Source organism: Alosa pseudoharengus, unplaced genomic scaffold (genome assembly GCF_046254945.1).
Source record: "Alosa pseudoharengus isolate Yale_2024_CS ecotype anadromous, Long Island Sound unplaced genomic scaffold, YU_APseudo_1.1 YU_APseudo_1.1_scf_1, whole genome shotgun sequence".
In the NCBI taxonomy this organism is placed as follows: domain Eukaryota; kingdom Metazoa; phylum Chordata; class Actinopteri; order Clupeiformes; family Clupeidae; genus Alosa; species Alosa pseudoharengus.
Window position 1 is genome coordinate 1,693,234 of NW_027468564.1, and position 25,482 is coordinate 1,718,715.

At 41.9% G+C, this 25,482-nt stretch overlaps 2 protein-coding genes across 5 annotated transcripts in view; one reads left to right on the plus strand and one right to left on the minus strand.

Moving 5' to 3' along the window:
• The window catches only part of LOC143121097 (NACHT, LRR and PYD domains-containing protein 3-like), a 295,171-nt gene that overhangs the window by 94,000 nt on the left and 175,689 nt on the right, over nucleotides 1–25,482 (minus strand). The window lies entirely within an intron of this gene.
• Nucleotides 330–12,807, plus strand: LOC143120111 (uncharacterized). 4 transcript variants are annotated; one of them, XM_076281355.1, is made up of 3 exons: nucleotides 330–980; nucleotides 2,378–2,482; nucleotides 10,510–12,807. In XM_076281355.1, exons 1-3 carry the CDS (start codon nucleotides 677–679, stop codon nucleotides 11,241–11,243), a joined length of 1,143 nt encoding a protein of 380 aa, XP_076137470.1. In that variant the 5' UTR covers nucleotides 330–676; the 3' UTR covers nucleotides 11,244–12,807. The 4 variants fall into 4 exon arrangements, with proteins under 4 accessions (XP_076137470.1, XP_076137471.1, XP_076137472.1 ...); XM_076281356.1 differs by having other exon boundaries at nucleotides 2,414–2,482; XM_076281357.1 differs by lacking the exon at nucleotides 10,510–12,807 and adding an exon at nucleotides 3,897–4,656.

The following is a 25,482-nucleotide window of genomic DNA, read 5'->3' on the forward strand; positions in this document are numbered from 1 at the left end:
ATGTACACAACATTGGCTTCTCATGCAAACAGGTCTGGCAACTAGTTGTTAGTCTGTCTGTATGAGGGCTCTTGAGAGGGCTGTGTTGTACTGTCTGTAGCTGTCTGTACTGTCTTACTGTGTTCTGTCTCTCTGGACTGTATAGCCATAGACTATAGTTCTATAACAGTCTATATGGTATGAGCATTCATCTTTATAAGATCTTCACTGATAATGCTGAATGTCATGTTGAGGACAACGGGTTAAGTAGAATGTAAATACATGTAGTTATTCTGACCCCATTCAGAAGGTGGCGGTAATGCACCATAAGTAGTTTGGCAACCGCCAAAGGAGGAGAAGAAGAGGAAAAATAAGCAGAAGAAAACATCGAATTTTTTCAGATGTTGGTCCGTTTGGCGTGTTTATTAGACAAACGCCACGCTGTATGAGCTTGAGGTAGGCTAGGCTTGCGTGTCTACAGCCTAGACCAGCGATAGCCTAATAGCCCGTTTCATATGAGCCGGGTAGTGTGTATAGGCTAGTTAATGTAGGCTAATTACATGTTGATTTCTAGCCAGTCCTTTTCCGAAAGGAAGGAAAACTATTTTGAGAATCATTCGATGTGTTTTTCTTTGTGTTGTTCTTTGGGCTAGAGAACTTTGGATGTGGTTTCCTTTTGCCAATCTCCGTTGGGAACATGGATTTTGGACTACAGTTGAGCTCTGGTTGTAACGTTAACGATGCCGAAACACTGGAGGTTGACCTGGTGGTGAAAGAAGAAAATATCAAAGAGGAAGAATATGGCCGTATGATATCATGTCAAGATGAAGAAGAAAAGCCATTTGGAGAGTTTCACTGTAACGTTAAATCTGAAACAGACAATTCAGAGTATAACGTGACATACTATGAACGACACACTGAAGTGAAGAAAGAGGAGGAGGAGCAAGAGGTTGAGTTAAAGGCAGAATTGGATGAGCAAGAGAACGATGATCAGCTGGAATGTAAGTCCTTTAAGATGCCCCTTTCAGACACGAATCCTATGTATTAAGCAATACTTTTATTCATTTGTTCACACACTCAGAGCAATGAGCTCACTAGGAGCACACATACACACCCGGAGCATTGGGCAGCCCGTAATTCGGCGCCCGGAGAGCAGTTTGGTGCAGATAGAGATATATAGAGTTACCACAGTGCCACCTGTGGTTGTAGCCTGTGGTAACTCTATACAAAACATATTGATCTCAATGGTGCATTTTGCCCATGTTCAGGGTGGAAAGTAAAAAAGACAGATTTGCATAAGACAAGTCAAATTGGTGTTTTTTAAAAAGAAGGGATCATGGAGAATAAAGAAAAAAAAATAAAACATCTTTGTATATTCCCACAAGGTGTTTGGGAAAATGAGAACCAAAATGATTTTTCAGACTTGTGAGGTCTGCTGTTCAGACTCTGAAGGAATTTATTTTCTGTTCATTGCTTTTTGTGAGAGTGTTTCTACTACTCTCAGTAAGGAAAATAAACCAAGAGCCTATATTGAGTACAAATATGTCTTCTGAAGGCCTAAACAGAGCCCAGCCAAAAACTCCAATAAAATCTCCAATGACCATGCAGGATCATCTAGGCCAGTGGTTCTTAACTGGTGGGTCGGGACCCAAAAGTGGGTCGCGGAACCATTCTGGGTGGGTCGCGGAGCTTGTGGTTAAAAAAAAGAAGAAATCGCCCATTTCAAATAGACTTAAATTGAGACGAAATGGTGCAGAATCCACAGTGTGCGATGTTCACAATTGCTGGAACATGAGTGAAAATGCCTCATAATAAAGTACACCTGTCAAAGAAAGACCTGTCAAGTACTTTAAGGTGACATCAGGAGTTGGAGACTTCACAAATGTAATGCCAAACAAGTTCCAAACAAATAGGCCTACAGGCACTTCGCCTTTCTTAGCATGTAGCTCACCAAATCTGTTGTCTTGAACGCTATAAAATATATATGGGTCGTGACTTCATGAACATGGGAAATTGTGGGTCCCAAAGCCAGACCAGTTAAGAACCACTGATCTAGGCCAAACATGACGATTTTGCTACATACTATTCCTATTTATGTACCAGCATGCAAAATTTGAGCCTCCTACATGGTTTAGTTATTGTGCTATGGGCTTGTGGACTTTGACAAAAAAAGAGGCCGAACAAAATCGACACCCCCCTCCCCCTGTAAAACTGGCTGTATCTTGAAAAGTATTGATCTTACATAAAAGTAATTTTACAGTGTGTCTCCTGGGTAACATAACATAGGTACACCTGGTAATTTTTTGAGGTGTGTCTCCTGGGTAACATAGGTACACCTGGTAATTTTTTGAGGTGGGCCGTGGTTGAATTGACGTGGAATGACCCATTTGCTTTTCAGCGCAATTAAGTGTAAGGTATTGGGTGTCCCCCCTAGGCTCCAGTGAAACACTCCAGGCACCAGTGGAGATTGAAGTGAAAGAAGAGGAGGAGCATCTTCTGGAAAGTGAGTGTTAACAATTAATGAATGATGACCTTGTAATTCACAGTCGTATAGACCTCTGAAGTTCGCTTACAAAAAGGATCCAAAGCTGCCACCTTTGCCCATATAAGGAGATCGGGGTGTTAATTGAAGCTAACTACCTATGGCAAGTTGCATTGGAAGTTAGCTCTGGGTTAGCAAAGATCAAAGTGTGCCGTCTTCACGTACCGAAGATAACAGTATCCACTCGAAGGCAGAAGACAAAACTGTGTGGCGCAAAACGTCTGCATTTCCGATTTATTTGTCCCCGCGAGAGTTTAACACTTCCGATAATTCAAAATCCCCATATTATTTTCATCGCAGGATTGCGGGTATTGCGCATCGTTTATTCAAGTCCCGCAACTCTAGCCATCATAATGCAAGACATTCCTGCACACATTTTACAGCGCTGTCTGATAACGTTAATCTAATAATGTAGCGGTGTGAATGCAGGACTATTCACTGGACGGACCAACTTCTGACTTCAATTGAACGTAGCCCCATGCAGAGACACACGCGCAGGACCACTTTGCATGTGCCTCTCTCTCTCTCTCTCTCTCAGGATTTGTCACTGCTGAAGTCAAATTATGCTAGGTGCTTCTACATCAAATCTAACCGAGGAAAGGAAAACAAAAGTTTAAGATCAGGAACCCCCAAACTGTATTAATCCCCCCTAAAAGTGTATAAATCTCCCCTATATGAAGCACTGAATTTTTTAAACATTTAAGCTCTGAATTATCATTTTGCATGTATTTTTTTCTGTTGGATGATATTTAAAATTCAATTTAAACATGTAATAACTGAAATGTATATTAAAGGACAATTCCAGCGCAAAATGTACCTAGGGGTTAATAACATGTGTACTGAGTTTATCCGTTCTCTGGGATATGTTTTCATGCTAATCGAACGTGACCAGTTTTACCACAAACCGCTAATAAGCGTTTAACGCTACTCTTCGGGGCACATGCAAAGTAAAAAGAAATCGCTATTTCTATACCACTAACAAGGCTTAAAATAGCACCACACTTCCACAGTAGCTTAATGTGGGGGGCCCTACATGTAAACCGAAGCATTGAGAACTTTGTAAGTGTACAGACAGTTTATTAAAAAGATAGTTTAGAAACAGTACCGTTCACGTATACAAGCGGGCGCCATCTTGGGAGAACAGTCACGTGACAGTTCAGCTCGTGTTGCTCCAGTCCAACGTCGTGCAACGTGAGCTGAATTGTCACATGACTGTTTTCCCAAGATGACGCCAGCCTGTATACGTGAATGGTAGCAGCTCACTGCTCCGGGTTAGCGTGTGCTTCACCTCGCTGTGTGTTCACTGTGTGCTCTGTGTGTTCACTAATTCACGGATGGGGATAAATGCAGAGACCAAATTCCTTGTATACGCCAGATGTCCCTGTCGAGGCTGAGGATGACACCGAGGGTGATTTGCTTGCTGAGGATGAAACGCCTCCAAGAAAAAGGCAGAAGAAGGAAAGTAAGAAGAAGTTAGTCAATAAAGAGAGAAGAATGAAAGGAAAATCCTACACTGGTAAGCACAGGAATGAAGAGCTGTTAAAGGAGCCACGTTTGATTGGACCAAGATGTACGTCAGTGGCTTGCGAGAAGTCGTCCAAACATCACTGCAGCGAAATCACAGAGGCGGACAGGGAGAAGATTTTTAAGAACTTTTGGGAAAACATGACCTGGGAAGAGAAAAGGATGTATGTGTGCGGTTTAGTCGATGTTGTTCCCGTGCAGCGGAGAACAGGGTCTGATACTTCACGGAGGTCATCAACTCTTGTTTTCTTTTTAAAAGTTAGAGAAGGGCAGAGAATGAGGGTATGCAAGAGCTTGTTTTTGTCAACAATAGGAATAGGGGAATGGTCAGCCCTTAACTGGGTGAAGGAAACACAGAGAGCTTGTTTTTGTCAACAATAGGAATAGGGGAATGGTCAGCCCTTAACTGGGTGAAGGAAACACAGAGAGCTTGTTTTTGTCAACAATAGGAATAGGGGGATGGTCAGCCCTTAACTGGGTGAAGGAAACACAGAGAGCATATCATAGAGCTGTGCTTAGCTAATAGAGCTGGGTGTGCATTGGCATAGATAGATAGTAGAGTTGGGCGATGTCCCCTAAATTGGCATTTGACGATGTGTACAGTAAAACATTGTGATGGACGATGATATCGTGTGGGGGGGGGGGGGGGGTAGTAAACACTAATTAATTACCATATGTCTGTACAGAAATAAAAAATAAAAAAATGAAAAATATATATATATATATATATATATATATATATATATATATATATATATATATATATATATATATATATATATACGGGCTGATGAAAGTAGACAGCTAAGAGAGACATACTGACCAGGCTACCGAAGTTGTGTGGAAGATCTGCTCCAAGAAAATCGTTCTGAAAGACGGACAATCAATTTGAACACTTGCGTGTGCACCAACCAGCGGAATATTACACATTGCCAGCCTTTGCTGGGCCTAGCAAAAAAGCTACTTAAGGCTACTATCGTGGTCACTCATTTAAAATATTCAGTAGTAGGCCTACGCTATGGAGCATCCCACGTTATCAGGCTACCGTCTATGCTGACTATGAGGGTGGCGGGAAGTGAAAGTAAAGGGCTGCGATCGCGCAATCCAGGCTATAGGAGGGCGAAGTAAAAAAGAACTTTTACAAATAACGAATCCCGATTACCACTCCGCTGCTGTCTGGGACTTTTGCTAAATGCATGAAATTCAAGCCTTACAGTGAAAGACGGATAGGCTACCTTCTGATCCTGTAATTAACGAAAGAAATGGTTTAGGCCTATTTTAACAAAGAGTAAGGACTAACCACTCATCGAGTGGTTGGTGGAGTTCGTTGACTATTAAAGGGACACCAGGCAACGTTTTCGTGTTAATTAATCATCTTCGTAAGTCGGTACATGGTTAAATGACTCATTACGGGGCGAATGAAGGCTCTCTCGCCCACCCCTACTGCCTGTAGGAAGAATATCCCACTTGCAAGTTCGGTGTATCCTACCCGCCGACCTTCCGTCTCACAAAGTCTCAGACATCGCGAGAAGCAGGATCAGTTTACATCCTGCATCCCCAGCACAGAGGCAGGCTAACGAAATGCTAGCGATTGTTGCAAACGTGTGTATAATGGCAGAGCTGGCGAAGCCAGAGAGGGCTCGCACACGTATCGACACGTACAGACGGTAGGGGGAGCTTCGTAGAGAAAAAGCATCAGGCTTGCCTGGTATCCCTTTTAAAAGCAAATATATCGGCGCAATGTATGATTTCCAGCCGTCTTATTTGCTAGGCCTATTGTGGAACTATTTATTCAGACACCTCACAACCGTGTATAAACATCCGCTCAATATTTGAACCTGAAGCATAGACGGTGGCGCAGTAATATCAACGTGCAATGAGTCTTCCAACAGAAATCAATGGGATTTTGCAAAATGCCAAATAAAACACGACAGAAACTGTATTTGCTACGCTACTTGTTTTGGAACATCAACAAACACCACTTGTTTGAGTAGCCTACTACAGTATGCCCATTGCCAGCCACCCTGAGAAGTCAAAGGCGATTCAAAACGAGTCAGAAAAGTCGAGACGGGACCAATCGTCAAAATTTCGGTGTCCACCACTCTAGTTCATCCAAAACAAACCAGAAAAGGGTCTTAAAGTGCTAAAAACCGGAATTTCCCTTTAACAATTCCATTTTGCATTTCAATATTGGCATTTACATTTAAATATCTGTCTAATGGTAAATGCATGCTGTCTTTGTATTTTCTGTGTCATGCCAGGTTAATAAATGTCTCTTCAATCTGTCTCGTTCGTTCGTTCTCACGCCAAGACCCCCCACCTGTTTCACTTCGGTCTGTCGTTCTTGTTAAGTCAGTCACTCGTTCTTGGCTAGAAGCAGAGTGATTATGGCTCTGTAGCCTAGGCAAAAACCTTTTCATCAATATAATCTTTCTGCCAAGCCTTTAAACATGTTTGTCAGCATAGCCTACTGGGTCTTTGTTCCTTTATGAATGAACACATTTTTTAAAAAAGAAATTAGCTGATCTAGTCGTAGTCTACTCTATTTACCTTCAATATGTCAATTTAATCTCAAGGTGAATGAACACATTAGCTACTGCTGTTTTGTCTAAAAGTACACATAATCATTAAGTTGCAGCTATATATTTGCCGCTACAATTACAGTGTTGTTGACCGTTTGCACAAACGAGGAGCTGAGAACCTGCATTCCATGATTCACCGCTGAACTACATTGTAGGCTACCGGAAATGCAACTGAACGAACGAATGAACTGAACGACGCGAACTGTGTCATGAGAACGAACAACAAAATCCACCTCTAATTCACTAACGGCCTCTACACACAGTTGCGTGCGTTGCAATGCTGGACGCATCCCATTCACTTTACATGGGCTCACGTCATCCGTTGCCAAACGGAGTTGTGGGTCCGTTGCGTCGCGTTTCTCCCGTCGCTCGCATTGAGAAGTTCAGCTGTTGCTTCACCGACGGATGGCACCGGCCAATCAAGCCAATCGATGGATGGCACCAGCCAATCAAATTACGGTTATACCTTAAGTCATTTGCATAGCTACTGTCGGGAACACCCACTGGCATGCGTTGACGGAACGCAACTGTGTGTAGGAGCGTTACAGCAGAAAAAGTAATTAAAAGTATATAATATAAGAAAAGTCAAAGTCAAATCAAAGTCTGTTTTATTGTCAATTTCTTCACATGTCAAGGCATACAAAGAGATCGAAATTACGTTTCCCACTATCCCACGGTGGAGACGAGACATATTTTACCAATAAGGTCCACAGACAAACATTACATTCAAGTAAACAATATAAAAAGTAAATAAGAAGGCACATACAATGAAGAAAACACAACTAAGCAATAAGGACAGTAGAAGATAACAAATATACTAAAATACAAATTATACTAAATAACACTAAATCTAAATCAAGTCTAAAACAGTATCCACATAGTGGGTGATTAAGCATGAGGCGCTTGCAATGACTGAGGCAAGGACTGAGCCTGTGATTCTCTGTGCATAGTAAGTGCATGCCAAACAGCAGCATGTCTGTTAACACCAAAGAGCCGTGCTTGTTTGTGTAGCAATCAGAGGACACACTCAACTGTAGTAACTACATTCTGTTGCGCTGTCCCATCCTTTCAGGAAGCTCACCCATGTACTTTGTGCAAACAGGTGTCCCCTCATGTTTCCCCACCACCCGCAACGAACTTCTCTTTGCACTTTGCTTATTGTGTCAGAGGAGTCATATGATTTAAACTGGCATGTCTTACATAAACAGTGTTGACAGTGTTGCAGAACTGTTTGGATTTACATACAAGTTATTATATTGCAAACAATTCATCTATATCAGTGGTCCCCAAACTACGGCCTCATTTTGGGTGGCCCCTCAAAACATATCTGTGGTATATAGCATCTGGCCCGCATGGGACTACGACATCGTCAAACTATAACCTCCGTAATTTCCCCCATTCATTCTCTATGGCGAGTCTTAACAGTACACATGTAATACTCTTTTTGTCCACTGGTGGTTGTTTTGGCGCTGTTTCGCGTTTGCCATCGAAAACGGAATGAAATGTAGGCCTACCTGCAAACAAGGTAAGAGGCCTATGCTGACTGCATCAGTGCTCAGTATTCTAAAAGTTTATCAATTAATTGTTAATAACTAACTTCTATTCAAGTCATATTTCTGGGACTTTCTGGGATAATTATTTCTATTTTTTATTCACTCGTTAAAATGTTCATACAAATTCACAATTCACAAAGTTCTCATCAGGTGAGTGAAAGTGGTCATTTCAGATGTTTTTGCCAGCACTTCATAAAACTCTCATAGTTTGAGAACTTCAAATTATTTGTAGGATATTGCTTGTTCACAACTTGAGCTGTGTATGCAAAGACACAGAGTTCACACATTTTGAATAAAATACACTTTTGGGACTCCCTGCTAATACTTTTGGAATGCTATTTTTTTACTAGTATTATTTCATTTGAGCTACATTTTACACTGATATGGCATGATTGCAATATAAACACAGCTAACAATAGTATTAAATTGCAGTAGCCTGCCTAAGGTAGACTGCTGTTGTTCACAGCACTGAGGTTTTTATGGTTACTAATATACTCCGAGTCTCTGGCCCTCTCTTAGAGCCAGGCATAGTGAGCTGGCCCTCGGAAAAAAAAATTTGGGGACCACTGATCTATATTATATTTTACCACGTCTGCTCGCGGACCACTTGGGATAGCTTGCGGACCACCAGTGGTGCCCGGACCACACTTTGAGAAACACTGGTCTAGAGTTTCACCCACCTCTAGATGGGAAAAATGAATTTACAAAAAAATGCTAATTGTTTTAAATTGTTGTGGAAAAAATAATTGAGCACTTTAAACTGAAATAGTTGACTACAATACATGTGATTTACTGTATTATAAATGTATCATATGTATGTACTATTTGTATTGACTATTAAAAAAATCTGTGTTGCATTAAACCCAGCCTGTTTTTGTATACCTCTCAGATAGGTGGCACTATTGAAATTGCTAGAAGTAGTAACCTATACTTTCTAAAGAATAATGTTTTGTGTAAATGTGGCCTGGATGTAGCCTGACGAGCTAGACCCACATTAAAATGTAGGGTCTGGGCACTCACCGTTCGCAGTGCTCAGTCCGAGGGGCGGAATAATCGGTTGTCTTTCAAATTCCCTCTCCACGCAATAGCACAGCAATGTGAGTCCCATGCGTTTTCCCACCAGCGGTGCTAGTTGGCTAGTTCAAACTCGTGTCATGCTGTTCGCCAACAGCCACATCCATCTTCTTTGTTTTCAAGTAGCAGGGAATTCAAGCCAAACCATTGCAATCTCAATAATTATGTTAAGCCCGCCTAACGACTCTATACATGATTTGATTGGCCTGATAGAAGTTCAAGCTCACAAGCCACCGGAGAGTTTCTAGACTAGCCCTAGGGTGCGTCTAGATTTCTAGGCTAGATTTCTGAATGTTGATGCAGAGGAGACGCAGAGGAGAATGCAAACTAATAAGCCTGCAGATTAAACAAACACTTTCTGCCTATAGCCTTACTGTTTTCAGTGTTAGTTCATTGCTATTACTATATTGTATGTTTTGGCCAGATGCATTCAACCACAAAAGCTAAATAGAGTAAACATGGCTTTAACATACTGTTAACCCTCCCGTTTTTTAAATATAGATACAGACGGTTAAGAGGTTCGGAAAGGTTACCACCCCCCATGTGGGGGAAAGCATGCTAACATCACACAATGGAAGTCTATGGGCAAAGTCGCTAGCAGTTAGACTTTCTACATTCGTTTTACATTCAGATGGAGTTCTGCTTGTTTCTGAACACAACAATTTGAAGAAATTGTGTTTACTTAACTGTCCAGTGTATGCTAACAATCTAATTCACCCTTGATTGCCCAATGTTGACGAAATAAATGTCTCTATTTCTCGACAAATTACATATTTATAGGGCTGTAACGATATGCGATTCGAAACCGAAATCGCGACACTCATATCCACAAACTATATGCGTAGCCGCGGGCGAGGTTAGGCCCGTCTACTTGTCACTAGTCACACGTTACCTAGTTATTAATTCACAGGACATTCAATACTTTCAATAACACAGTTATGAATAAATATGTAGGTGAGTCAGCTACAGCAGAGCCAGCTAAAGGTGATTCAGCACATTTTGCACCACATTAGTTAGTTCTTGGGGCCCACTTATTCACTTTTGTCAGTGGATAGAACATGTAGCACCCATGAGTACAACTAAAAGACATGACGTATCTTTCCTTTCCTTTTTAAATGAAAAATGTACAGTTTTAAACGTGTGATTTAATGCTGATATACCCCGCCATGTCAAACTGTAATAAATGTATTGTGAATCTTGAATCTGCCTCTCATTCTCATTCATGCCTCTCAAGTCCATATCGTAACTCTTTCAGGTGTATCAGAGCACCCACATGTAACGCAACAGAAGATCCATGGACAGAATGATGAACTCAACCTGCAGCTGCAAGAAGGGCTGCACCACTGCACAGTCTGCAAGAAGAGTTTCACAGCAATCACTGAACTCGAGAAACACCAGCAAATACACACTTGTAGCATTAAGCAAGACCAGAGCATTGGCAACAAGACTCATAAATGTGTCCATTGTGGAAAAGCATTTGCAATGGCAGCATATCTTCAATGCCATATACTTACTCATACTGGAAAGGAGCTTCATGGCAGAGAGGCACCTAGAACATCCTCAGACAGAAATAAGCCTCATACGTGTGAATATTGTGGTAAAAGATTTGAACGAATTTCAGTTCTTAAAACCCATATGATAGTCCACACTGGAGAAAAGCCTCATAAATGTGTCCAGTGTGGAAAAGCTTTTTCGCAAATTCAAAATCTTAAATGCCATATGTTAGCACACACTGGAGAGAAGCCCTATAAATGTGCCCAGTGTGGAAAAGCATCCAGATCGTCCTCAGATCTTAAAAAACACATGTTAGTACACACTGGAGAGAAGCCTCATAAATGTCCCCAGTGTGGAAGAGGATTTCAACAAGTTGCAAATCTCAGATCCCATATGTTAATCCACACTGGAGAGAAGCCTCATAAATGTGGCCAATGTGGAGAAGCATTCAGATACCCCTTGAAACTTAATCAGCACATCAGGGCTCGGCATTAAAGGAAAATTCCAGTTTTTAGCACTTTAAGGCCCTTTTCTGGTTTGTTTTGGATGAACTAGAGTGGTGGACACCGAAATTTTGACGTTTGGTCCTGTCTCGACTTTTCTGACTCGTTTTGAATCGCCTTTGACTTCTCAGGGTGGCTGGCAATAGGCATACTGTAGTAGGCTACTCAAACATGTCCTAAAACAACCCTTAACGTTCGTTTTCAAAACTGCAACTCACCGAGTGGTAAGTGGTGTTCGTTGATGTTCCAAAACAAGTAGCGTAGCTAAATACAGTTTCTGTCGTGTTTTATTTGGCATTTTGTAAAATCCCATTGATTTCTGTTGGAAGACTCATTGCACGTTGATATTACTGCGCGACCGTCTATGCTTCAGGTTCAAATATTGAGCGGTTGTGAATAGTTCCACAATAGCAAATAAGACGGCTGGAAATCATACATTGCGCCAATATATTTGCTTTTAATAATCAACGAACACCACTAACCACTCGGTGAGTTGACCAATCGTCAAAATTTCGGTGTCCACCACTCTAGTTCATCCAAAACAAACCAGAAAAGGGCCTTAAAGTGCTAAAAACCGGAATTTTCCTTTAACTTTACAGGCTCTCTCAAGAAAGATTTGCTCTCGGGGTCCCCCTCTGGTTGAGAAGCGCACCAATACAAAAAGTAGGAACACAACTTCGATATGACAGAGGGAATGCAACGACAGCAGAAACAGATCTCAGAATTCATGTTGCATAGCAGCTCTTTGCGCTTCGATTTGGGGGGAGGGGCCGCTCAGACAATGGCAGAAGTGCCGTGCGTCATGTTATGAGGTTATGTGCCATCAAAATGATTTTGGAAACGTTATGTTGAGGTAAAATACATCGCTACCTTGAGCAACCTGGAATGGCTCAAAAGGCCTTGGATTCTGTGGTTAAATGGAACCTTGGATTCTGTGGAATGGCTCAAGAAGGCCTTTGATTCTGTGGTTAAATGGAACAGAGTTTTACCTCACAACACGGAGCTGGTTTGTGTGACTATGTTTTCAAGCACACCGTATTCCGATTAAGGTCCACATTCTGGTTATGGCAAAGTTTTAATGTTAGTAATCATCCAGAGCCTAGGTTGGGTGCGTGTGCAGCATGGGGTCAAAAAAATGGCGATTGTCTGCCTGATCCTGCGCTGACAGCAGAATAGGTAGACGACGTTAGCAAGTGGCCAGAGATTCGTTAGCCCGACATATACGGCTATCTGGTTGACAAGCCCAGCGTGTATACTGTACATGCATATACGGCTATCTGGTTGACAAGCCCAGCGTGTATACTGTACATGCATATACGGCTATCTGGTTGACAAGCCCAGCGTGTATACTGTACATGCAAAAAAGTAGTAAAAGTTGCATTTTTTTGACATTTCCTTGATGTTTCAGTCAATTCCCACACACAATGAATAAATAAATAAACATTTCAGAATAAATTTGCTTCCCTTCATGGATGGAGTGGTTTTCATTGTGTCACTAAGATAAAAAAAATACATACATATGAATACATTTCAGAATAAATTTGCTTCCCTTCATGGATGGAGTGGTTTTCATTGTGTCACTAAGATAAAAAAAAAATACATACATATATAAAACACACACACACACACTCTTTAGCTTTACAGATAAAAGTTGTCCCCTATGAACAAACAAATATGTGAGAAGTACAGCGCCTCTGATTGGTATTCTTTACAGTCAATCAGGAGTGCTGTGCTCACACTAGCCATGCCAATCAGAAATGACACAACTAAATCAATCATTCATTGACATTCAAAAATTTGACTGGATATCGTAATGACTTTCAGAAAATCGCAATTAGCTATGTTTCATAATCGTAATTGTAATAGACAATTAGACATTTAGTTACTTAGAACAAGTCAATGGAGAAAAACCTGAGGGGTATTCCATCAGCCTCGCTAAAGGCCAAACCTTGAGAGGTATTCTATCAACCTCGCTAAAGGTCAAACCTAGCTTATTTCGGTAAGTCTTGCTAATTTTAGGGAGAGTTCCATTCCATTAGTGTGGTTTACGTGAATCTCTGCTTGGTAACTATGGGAATTTATGCCACAGAACTAACCTGGTCCGTAGCAGGTTAACTTTCTGGCTTAATCAAGCTGTGTTGCAAAAAAAAAACGGAATCAGTCGGAAAACAAGTCCAAAAAGATCGTTCCGTCAACCTGTGCTTTCATCACCTGTTGCCTACAACTTCAGAAATAGAAGAAACTTTTTTTTTCAACAGTCACCAAGTATGGATTTACATATTCACTAGCTCCAAATAATTTATGAAAATTATGTGACTTGAAATGTCTTAACTTGACGTGTGTGGTTCTAGGAATCTTGCTACTCTGCGTCATTTCCGTAACGCGTAGCGAGACAGCATAGGAAAGGAATCATATTTGTGTGTGGAGGTTTGCTTCCCACATAAAGCATTTAGGCTACATAGCTTATCGTGATCATGGCATTTTTAGTTATACTCTTTAATGAAAGACATGTCCTACTGTTGATAAAGTGTCATGCACATTTGGTAGCCTGTTCAGTGACAGTAAATAGGCTATGCCAGTGGGCTACATCATGCCTGACGCAAGCCAAAGGTAGGCCTATAATTCTGTAGCCTGTATAGAATGCTAATTAAAACCGCTTCATGTGTCGACAACTGTTCATGAATGTCAAATCAACTGTGTGCTACACAGATTAAATATTAAATGACAAATTGAAAGCCATTGCATTTCAGATAATTATATCTCACTAATTATAGTATATGATATAGGCCTAATTATATTTACACACAAACACAGAGGCCCCTTTGTGAGAGGAGTGTCAGGCCTGCACACAGCTCAGCAAAGTGTGTGTGTGTGTGTTTGTTTCTTAATCTCCCCAGCTTTAGCAGAGACAAGAATCTAACTCGCTCTATCACACACACACACACATACACAACTCTCACAACACAAACTATACAGATGTAAACAAGACAAATCCCACAGACAATGACTGTGTCTCGTACTCAAATTGAAGATTTGAATTGGAAGAGAATGTCAGATTTTGAAGCACATTAGCTTAGCTACAATACAGCATCATATTTTCAATTCTGTCTTATATAGCCACAGCACATTTCTCTTGGTCAGTCATGACTTTGGCACTTCTGGGAATAACATATTGACATTTTGGAAGCAGACAAGCACAAAGCTTTGGAATTGACTGTCAGGGTCGTTCCCAGACACACACTCAAATGACCACCTAGCCTGACGAGCCATATTAATATCAAGATATGAATAATAACAATAAAAATAATAAAAATACATTATATAGCATTTTAGACAGTGCTCAAAATCACTTTACAGAACAGAGAAAATAAGAGCAAAGCAAAGACTGAACGATAAAAGTTTTTAAAAAAGAAGACAATAAAATTAAACCTTCACTGTGTGTTTTTTTTTCAGGGCTAGAAGGTGGTAGCTCTTGTCAAATGAAGAAGGTACAGCATCTCTGACCAAGCTCGCACGGCACACATCACAAACCCTGCTATGTAGACCAGAGCATTTTCCACCAGACCAGATTACTGTGATTACTGTGGTCACACACAAGGGTTGAGATGTTAGTGAATGGAGATGGGTGCTCCTCAGCAGTTTCAGCAGATGACATCTCCATAGCAGACACTGCTGTCTTGGGCTGCCACATTGCACCACACAGATCCATCAGACGGCGGAAGATGGCCTGGAACTGGCGTGCGTGCCGATGGATTGTTATTCCAGCCGCCTTGTATGGAAAACGGGCACACAATACTTGCATTACTTACAAGACATAACAAAGATTATATTTTCAGAATTTATTGTAATTAAAAGAACACCAACCCTACCTGACACTCTGATCGAATCAAATAGGAGCTCCAAGTGATCCTGGCTGAACCCTTCGGTGAGCACATACCGCTGAACATGGAGCGGTTCAGGAATCGACAAGCCATACCCACATCAAGATGTAGGGTCTGGGAACTTGCCGTTGGCAATGCTCGGTCCGAGGGGCGGAATAAACGGCTGTCTTTCAAATTTCCTCTGCACGCAATAGGACAGCGCTACAACTCATGAGTCCCATGCATTTTCCCACCAGCGGAGCTAGTTGGCTAGTTGATCAAACTTTTGCCAATTTAAAAAAAGCTTAACTCGAGTTGCCATTCAAAGACCGCTGTTCGCCAGCAGATCCGATGACCAACAAGTGCCTGCAAAAGAAAAATGTTTTATGATTCCGATCATGGCGAAACAAGACACCCCAAGAAAGCACCATGTGATTTTGTTCATTCAAAGCAGGGAAGTGAATTTTCCATCACATCCATCCATCGGTAATGTATAATCACAGATAACGCTTAGGAACGCGATGCGTAACAGAACAACGGAGCATCTTAGGAACGCGATGCGTAACAGAACAACGGAGCATCTTAGGAACGCGATGCGTAACAGAATAACGGAGCATCTTAGGAATGTGATGCATAAGGGAACAACAGAGCATAGGAACGCGATGCATAAGGGAACAGCGAGCGCGTCATTCCATCTTTTGTCACCAAAGTGAGCAAGTACTCCCTGGCTCTTGACAAAAATGCTTTCCTCTCCATCTAATTCAAAGCACCCAAGGGATCTTTGAATCCTTTGGCATGAGGATTACGTCCATTCATTGTATCAAACAGCCTGTCAATAATCTATAAAAAAAATATTGGCATCTAAAATCACTATCATTACAAGGTTTCATCAGGTATCAGAGGATTACGTCCATTCATTGTATCAAACAGCCTGTCAATAATCTATAAAAAAATATTGGCATCTAAAATCACTATCATTACAAGGTTTCATTAGGTATCAGATAGCTAAAGTCAATACTCATCTATTCAACATATACAGAGAACACAGTACATATTTCTAAACTGTATGCTCAACGAGTATTTATTAACATAGTACATGCCAACTTGAGCATGTGGCAACCGTCCATCTTTCAAATAGTTTTCTCGCCAGTCACCGGATGCGAGAAACTGGTTTGAAGCGGCTCTCGTGGCCCTTCATCTCACACCGAAGTTGGTTGCACATGCTGACATGCTCATCCATTGTTACACATTCCACCCGAATGCCCCGTGCATTCAACACCTCCAAAGCATGACTGAGAAGGACCCTTTGTGTTTCTGGAGAGAGAGACTTGGTCAGGAAGTAAGCAATGGGAGCCTTCCAATGTCGTTGTAGGCACCACCATGAACTCAGTAGCCTCAGTAGCAACATCAGTCTCAGCTGTTTTCATCACCCATGTCTACAAAACCAGACATTGACTCGGTATGTGGATTATATTACACATGTTTTCTGATGGACATGGCATCCAACATGAGTGTAACACATTGTGAATATGCTGGATATATCTTCCCTGTTTTAGGACACTGTAATTGTACGCTTGTTGCACATGTTTTTGTCAGTGTGTTGACTAACTAACTGATTGATGTGCAGGTTGTTGTGTTTTGCCTATTTTTTTTATTTTAAAACATTGTGTTAAATTAAAGGAAGAGAGTATTTTACAGAAAATATACTGTTTTTATGTTTTGGAAAACAAGATGATGGACTCTATTCTCACACACATCCAAATTTAGGCACTGAAGGCACTGAACGTCAATATGTTTTTGTCTTTGATGACAACATTTTGAACGATACCCAGCCCTATATCCAGCATCATCTTGTTCAGGCCAGGCTTGGCATCTTCTCTTCAGCATATCCAGCATCATCTTGTTCAGGCCAGGCTTGACATCCACCGAATGCAGCCACCTGTAAAAAAAAATTAAGAGGACGCTATTTAACGTGTTTGCATCAGTAAATTCCAAAAATGCAATCGGACCACATTAAGCCTACCTTTGTAATGTATGTGGATGTGGGAGGGGGAAATGTTGAGTCTCTCTGAGGTGTTTGTGTGCTTTTGGATCATGCAGACACTCTGGAAATCTAGAAATATTAAGGGTTGCCATCTGTTTAGCTCACCTCTGGCCCGCCTATATCAGATACACTGATGTGATTGGTGCAGCTCAGTTTCATGGGCATAGGTAGTGAGCATCATTAGTCATTGCCAGAGTGACTCACTGAGCAAATTCAAATTGTGCTCCCCATTAGAGAACTCTGAATTTCCAGGGAACCATGTAGGTGGAGCGTGAGTGCAAACACGCTGTAGTCCTTTGTGTACACATGGCCATGCTTTGTCATGAGGTCTATCTTAAGATCTGAAATGTTATGATTTAAAATGAATATGTCCCCATCAGATAATAACTAAGGAGTTTAAATAAAGAGAGCAAGAATAACATGTTTGAAGTGCTAATTTTCTCTTGTCGGAGTAGCCTGGCTAACGTCAGACCACATCTCATTGAGATGGGGTCTGGGAACTAGGCGTTCATTTTCTCATCTTTGAAATGTGGTTTACGAATGCCCAGAGCCGTTTATTGGGCGCTACGAATGTCTATCAAATGCGTCTGTACGTAGCTCATAACGGCTTTGGTGTGTCGTCATCGTCTTGCTGCCCTCCCTCCGTTCTGTGATTGGTTCCTTCGTTAAGGTGAAAATGAAGTCCATAGAATCCAGGCTGCCTAGCAGCGTGAATAAAATCGCGTGGGTAAGGCAGCATGGGAAAACCCAGGCTATTGTCGGAGTAGAATTCAACTTTCTCTTTGAGTTCTTCATTAATGAGGTTCTTTTCCCTCAAATCCCCCAAAAGACTCTTCACTGTGATCTTTGCCCTCTTCCATGGCATTTTTCTTCTCTCGCTCCAGACTTTCCACTCTTGCCAAGGCTTCATTGAGTCTGGTCTTTCTGTGTAACTCCGGTAAAAATTGACCCCAGGGTCTTTTTCTGCATGAAAACACATCAAATAAACTGTGGAGACAGTATTTTTCGTTCGATCAACCACTACAGAGCTTGCCCCAAATCCCCCTACCAGCTCCTTTCGACACATATAAGGCTCCACTTCAATTATGACACCATGGACCACAACGCTGATGTTGCCAGGCCACAGGCAAAAACAGCAAACAGATGTAAACAGATGTTGGTGATCATTGTGACTTGCAGCATTATAAAAATAACATTTAAGCTACAGCAATGCAACGTCTATAAACTTTTATTTTGCACAGTTCAAATGTCGGCTGTGCTGTGGTAAACGCCTGGTATTTTTGCTGATAAGTTGCCTGAAAACAACTGACAAGTGACTTGTAATCTTGCAGAAGAATTGATTTAACGATTGTTTCATAAAATTTTAATTATTAGCATAGGCCTACTCTTTGAGGTAAATAGGGTTCTCACACCTGCACACAGTTGACAACTCACCTCTGTATTGTTTTCTTTGATCTCAATGAGAGAAAAATAATCCCATCACTTCCACGACTGCAAACTCACTATTGTCCGAAACTGCTGGCAATGCTCTGGGTTTAATGTTGCTACGTTAGGCGTTAGATCAGAAGCAGCAAAAGCCTGCATTTGTCTTGCTCTGGGTTTAATGTTGCTACGTTAGGCGTTAGATCAGAAGCAGCAAAAGCCTGCATTTGTCTTGCTCTGGGTTTAATGTTGCTACGTTAGGTGTTAGATTAGAAACAGCAAAAAGCCTGCATTTGTCTTCCTGTCTGCATTTGTTCATTTTTTTACTTGATAACAAGTAGTGAACTCATTGGAATGTCAGTAATTGTAATTGTGTTACTTGATTAAAAAAGATACATGCTCGTTATCGCTGAAAGTAGTGGAATTACAGTAACATTTTACTCCCAACACTGGTTGTGTGAGTATATACAAAATAAAATACTGGGTGTCCTGTCCTCTAGACAACGGATCACTACAGACGACAGTGGAGATGGAAGTGAAGAGAGAGGAGGAGGAAGACGATCTGCTGAGAAGTAAGTCCTTATTAGATAGCCCTTTCAGACACGAACCCCATGTATTAATGATGTCAGTAGGGAAGTAAGTCCTTATTAGATAGCCCTTTCAGACACGAACCCCATGTATTAATGATGTCAGTAGGGAAGTAAGTCCTTATTAGATAGCCCTTTCAGACACGAACCCCATGTATTAATGATGTCAGTAGGGAAGTAAGTCCTTATTAGATAGCCCTTTCAGACACGAACCCCATGTATTAATGATGTCAGTAGGGAAGTAAGTCCTTATTAGATAGCCCTTTCAGACACGAACCCCATGTATTAATGATGTCAGTAGACACGAACCCCATGTAGGCTATTAATGATGTCAGTAGACACAAACCCCATGTGGTAATGATGTCAGTAGACACAAACCCCAGAAGACACAAACCCCATGTAGTAATGATGTCAGTAGACATGAACCCCATGTATTAATGATGTCAGTAGACACGAACCCCATGTATTAATGATGTCAGTAGACCGTTGGCAGTGCTCAGGCGCCAGGCGCTGCCTGATGCACACGCGTCCAGCTTTGCGGGGCCAATAGTGGCGCTTGCTCCAATTTCTGCCTCCCTTTTTTCGCCAAACACCGCGCAGCGACTGCTCATTTCTTACCAATTGACCTCTCCAGAATAAGTCCCGCCTCCGTAACTTCCGTATCCATCCAACTTCCGGGCGTGGATTGTCTATTAGAAATAACATGGCGTTTCGAAATATCATACCGGTAAAACATCTGTAGGTAGCGAAGTTGAAAAAGCTGGTGGGCAGATTGGCCTACACACTTCTGCCATATAGTTTCCACTGGATTTTTTGATTGTCGGTGCCATTTAAGTAGTATACTATAGACTATACTACTCAAACGGCACCGAAAATCAAAAAATCCAGTGGAAACTAGATGGCAGAAGTGTGTAGGCCAATCTGCCCACCAGCTTTTTCTACTTTGTCACCTACAGAGTTTGACAGGTTTGACAGGACAGATCTTTCAAAACGCCATGTTATTTCCCATAGACAATCCACGCCCGGAAGTTGGATGGATACGGAAGTTAGGAGGCGGGATATATTCTGGAGAGGTCTATGGAATATTCACTGCTCCATTTCCTGCCAATCAAACGCCGCACCGGCTCTTCCATTTCTGGCCACTCATGTCATCCAGCGCGGTCTGTCATCTCTACGAATCACGGATCCCAGGTAGGCTAGGACATTTTTTCTATTAATAATGAATTATTAAGTTTATTTAGTTTAGTAATTAGTTACATTTCTCTAACTAAGACTATGGGACAGTGGTGGTATGCTGCAGCATTTGTGAGTGTCATTAACTAGCATTAATGGTAGTATAACTATTAACGTAAGGTAAATTATGTTGTTGACATTAGCTTGCTAACGTTAGAACCAGTCTGGATGGTTAGAACTAGCCAACATTAACGTTAGACAGCTTCTTTTTGTTCTGTCTCGCCTTCTCACATTTTCTCACAATTTGCCAGACTGTCAGATATTTAACATTAGCTCAACAACGTGTGTGAGTGAGTCATATCACAATTTACGATTGCGAAGTTGTTATGATAGCGTTATAGGCCTATCTATCATGTTAGGATAGTTTACAATGCTGACAGTCATATCATAATTGTAATGGCATCAATGAAGACATCGGGAAAGGAGTGGTATACCAGACTTAGGGCCCGTCCACACGGAGACGCTTTTTAGGTTAAACGCAGAGGTTTTGCTTCGTCTTGGCCGAGCGTCCAAACGAATCCTGTAAACGCACTGCCCGAAACCGCACTTTTCTGAAACCTGGTCCCAGAGTGGAGAAATCTGAAACCGTAGCCCGTTTGAATTCGTTTAGACAGCGAAACCGCACATCCTGCTTGCGTATCGATGATGTCATCGCCACACCTCAGCTGCCTTGGACTTGCACTTATAGTATTGCCTAACAATACTAGTTTTCATACATGACATTACCTACGATTACACTCCATAAGATAAATATCACAACTGGTGCTGCGCAGCGCCGAAAGCTAATGACTTGGTGGACTGAACACTGTTTTTCCCTGGTGTTTTTTAATGCATTCTAGCTACTGTCAGTGACGCGAGAGAACTTAAGTTGGAAAGTGCGGTGTAAGTTTAGGCTACATTAATTTGTGCGTAGTGCCATTCATTTATTTTACATGTCTTACAACATATATAGGCTACATGCATTCACAGTCGAGTGCAATCAGATATAAGCATACAAAGACGCTTAGAACTCACGTTAAGCTGATGGTAGCACACTGAATGCAAATGCGCGATTTGATTTGATGCAGGCAAACGTATTGACTGTTACTAACGAAGGTTTTATAGCAATATTATAAATGTGGCGACAGAATAGCCTAGAACTTGGGTAAGCCTTGCGTTTAGTAGCCTAATTGGGGTGATAGCCAAAACTAATGTGAATCACGGACTATCCTACAACCAAAGAAAGTAAAGGTGATTAGTAGGCCTACCTGCGTTAGCCAAATAAAGGACGGGACTGCACCCTTCACAAACCGTAAAATAAAGTTTATTAGTTTTACAGTTGACTACAGTTGACAGTTCACCATCAGTCCACACAAACAATTCTGGTTTCCTTGCACTAGCCATTTCGTCATAGCCTATTCTGTCTGTTTGTAAAGCACAAACTTTGGTCAATTTCTGTAAAGAAACAGTGCCACCTATAGGCCTGGGGTATGAAGTAACGTGTTGAGTCGTGTTGAGATGGATCCGTTTGGACGCAAATATTCTTGATGCGGTTTCAGGGAAGACGGAGGAAAAAAAGATCGGTTTCGTACGTGTGGACTAGCCCTTAAAAAAGTATGCCAACACGCCCTAAGGTGAAAAAGTGGCACGACCTCTATTAAAAGGTTAGTTTACAGTAGGCCTACTCTGTGTTCTGTAGGCTATTGTGTTAACAGACTCACTGGATCAATAGGACAAGTGAGCTAATAACCAATGAATGAAAACCAGTGTAATTCACCTGTCTTGTGTCTTAGTATGCACAGTATGCATGTCTGTGTTACAGATTGAGAAATGTCCGGCACAGCTTAGGGGCCAGACATCACTTTTTATGGGTCAGGGTCAGCAGACATGCATGTGGTTTCCACTCTGCTGAGGTAGTGTGTGTCACTTATTATTCTGACAGCAGTATTGATATCTTTGGTGACGATTTAAAGTGATTATTTTTAATTCCTCAGCCTAAAAGTGCAACACCAGCTCTCAAGGACACAGGTGTCACACCATCAGGTCCAGGTCTGACCGCTCATAATGCCACAGGTGCCACACTAGGAGCTCCTCCCGCTGCTGCACCTGGACCATCAGGCACCTCCCCTTTCAAGCCCTGGAAAGTGCTTGATAAACTGGTGAGTCAAGTCCTGCCAATTCTTTTATCAAACAATTCTATTGTATTATTTTCACACTTGCCCACACAGACATACAGTCACTCACTTTCTTTGTGTGTGTGAATCAGACTTCCATTAGTGTGGCCCCCACCAACAGACATCTTGCTGTCATGTGTCAGGACCCAGCTGCATCCTCCATCCAAGCTTTTGGACATTGACACCACCTCCTGCATCACCACTGGCCTGGTCTCCTCCTCCATCACCACTGACCTCATCGCCTCCTCCATCACCACTGGCCCCGCCACCTCCTCCATCACCACTGGCCCCGCCACCTCCTCCTCCTCCATCACCACTGGCCCCGCCACCTTCTCCATCGCCTTGTGCACTGGCCCTGTCGCCTCTAACTCCTTCTCTGTTGGCCCAGCCCTCAGAACTGGTAAGTAAGCTATTACTTAAGACTGAAATTATCCTACATTACTCATATAACTAAACTATGTCAAACTACATCTAAATACTAATTCATCATATAAATATGATTGTCTCCCTCATAACTTTTACTCATTATGTTTTTATTTACTATATTATTTCAGGCTGTAGACGAACATAACATGCCAGGCATGGACAAGGTGGACAGCCCAGCTGAGTTCCTGGTGGATCTGCGTCATGAGCCAGCCTTGACCCTTACCAACCAGCAGGCTGGCAGAATTGTAAATCTGTGGCAGAACCTGTTGCCATATGACCAACAACGTGCGACCTTTGCTGCACGGCACCAAGAACGGCTCAACCAAGGACGGTTCCTTTCTCCTAAAAAGAAAAAGGACTTTACACCAGAAGTGCCACTTTGCAGCGGATTGCCTACTCCAGCCTTTCCCTACGCCAGTTGTTTTTACCCTCCCTCAGAGCCCAGCCACAGGCACTGTTTTCCCTTTCATCTGCTCCCTCAGTGCATCCCAGACCTCCTGCTATCCCACAACAGCCCTGACCTGGCCCACAGAAACCCACCTCCAAGGCCAAGTTTAATAAACGAACAGTGGAGGTGAATTAATGCCGGAAATGTGGACAGTTCCGGACAAAGGCAACTGGCCACAGTCAGTATAAGGGCACTATATACAGCCCAAATACAGAGCCTCAGTCAAAAGAGGAGTGGCTGAAAGAAATGAAAAGTAAATTGTAAATGTGTACACTACTATTTTGAGGTTGTTTGTAGGGTTGTTCTCATGCTCATGTGTGTGTGTGCAAATAAATACATTTTAATTGGTTTTCATTGTGTCTTCTGCATTGATTTTTTGTCAATGTCAGTTATTCTTATACAGATTCTGCATAGTGGTTTAAGTCAGATAAAATATGTGCAATATCTAAAGTATTATACTTTATTAAAATATACATATAATATATATATAATATGTAGGCTACTCTTTACAGATACAGCCCATTGTTAAGAACTGCTTACTCTGTGAATCTGAGTGTTATAGCTCATGTGGGCATGAAGATAAAAAAAGTATGCATGCTGCCCCTAGTGGTATGGCGGCAAACACATCCCAAATATCTGAAAAATAATACAAAATATACTTTGCAGACATTTTTTTGATGATTAAAATGTCTGGATATATCCACCTGCTTCTTTCACACTCCTTTCTTTCCCCTTTTCTCTTCTTTTCCTCTTCTTCCCCCCTTTTCCTCTCCCTTTCTCTTCTTCCCCCCTCCAGGTAGACGAATGTTCCCCTCGCCTAGGAGAACATTTAGAACTTCTGGCCATCTGAAACAGCACATTATGACACACACTGGAGAGAAGCCTCATAAATGTGGTAACTGTGGAAAAGCATTTAGAAATCCTACACACCTGAAACAGCACATTCTGACACACACTGGAGAGAAGCCCCATAAATGTGTCCAATGTGGAAAAGGTTTTTCACAAATGTCAAATCTTAAAACCCATATGGTAATACACTCTATTTTTTAAAAGACTGGAATATTCAATTTAAAGGGACACCAGGCAAGCCTGATGCTTTTTCTCTACGAAACTCCCCCTCATTCGGTCTGAAGCTCTTTTCCTTTTCTTTGCGTCTTCAGTCAAGGGTTTTCGCTGCTTCTTCGTCGCCTCTGCCATTATACACACGTTTGCAACAATCTCTAGCGTTTCGTTAGCCTGCCTCTGTGCTGTAAACTGATCCTGCTTCGGTCGGCGGGTAGGATACACCGAACTTGCAAGTGGGATATTCTTCCTACAGGCAGTAGGGGCGGGCGAGAGAGCCTTCATTCGCCCCGTAATGAGTCATTTAACCATATACCGACTTACGGAGATGGTTAATTAACACGAAAACGTTGCCTGGTGTCCCTTTAAGTATTCAGACCCTTTGTTATGATGCTTGCAGTCCTTGAAGTGCTTCTACAACTTCAGCGGAGTCCACCGGTGCCTAAATGAATTCACTGGACATTAGTAGGAGAATAGTAGTACACATCTCTTTATATAAGGTCTCACAGTTGATGGTCGCTAAGTCAGAGTGAAAACCAAGTCACAAGGTCAAGAGAATTTGTCTGTAGACCTGCGAGACAGGGTTGTGTGAAGACACAAATCTGGGGAAAGATACAAGAACATTTCTGCAGCAGTGCGCAAGAGCATGGTAGCCTCCATTATTCTCAAATGAAAAAGTTTGGAATAACCAACTGTCTTCCTAGATCTGGCCGCTCAGCCAAACTGAGTAATCCGGGACGAAGGGCCTTGGTCAGACAATGTTGAAAATGGCAATGTATTGTATTGTGGAAATGTAGGCTAGCGTGCAGCAAAGCCCGACAGAAAAGGTGTGGGTTCAACACTTGGCTTCCACCTTGAGCTAGGCACCATGTTGCTCTGGGAACAATGGCCCCTGTAATAATTTGACAGGTATCGCTTTGAATGACAGCGTCTGCAAAATGAATAAATGTAAATGTAAACTATACACTATAGCCCACATATTGTACATGGAAAAGG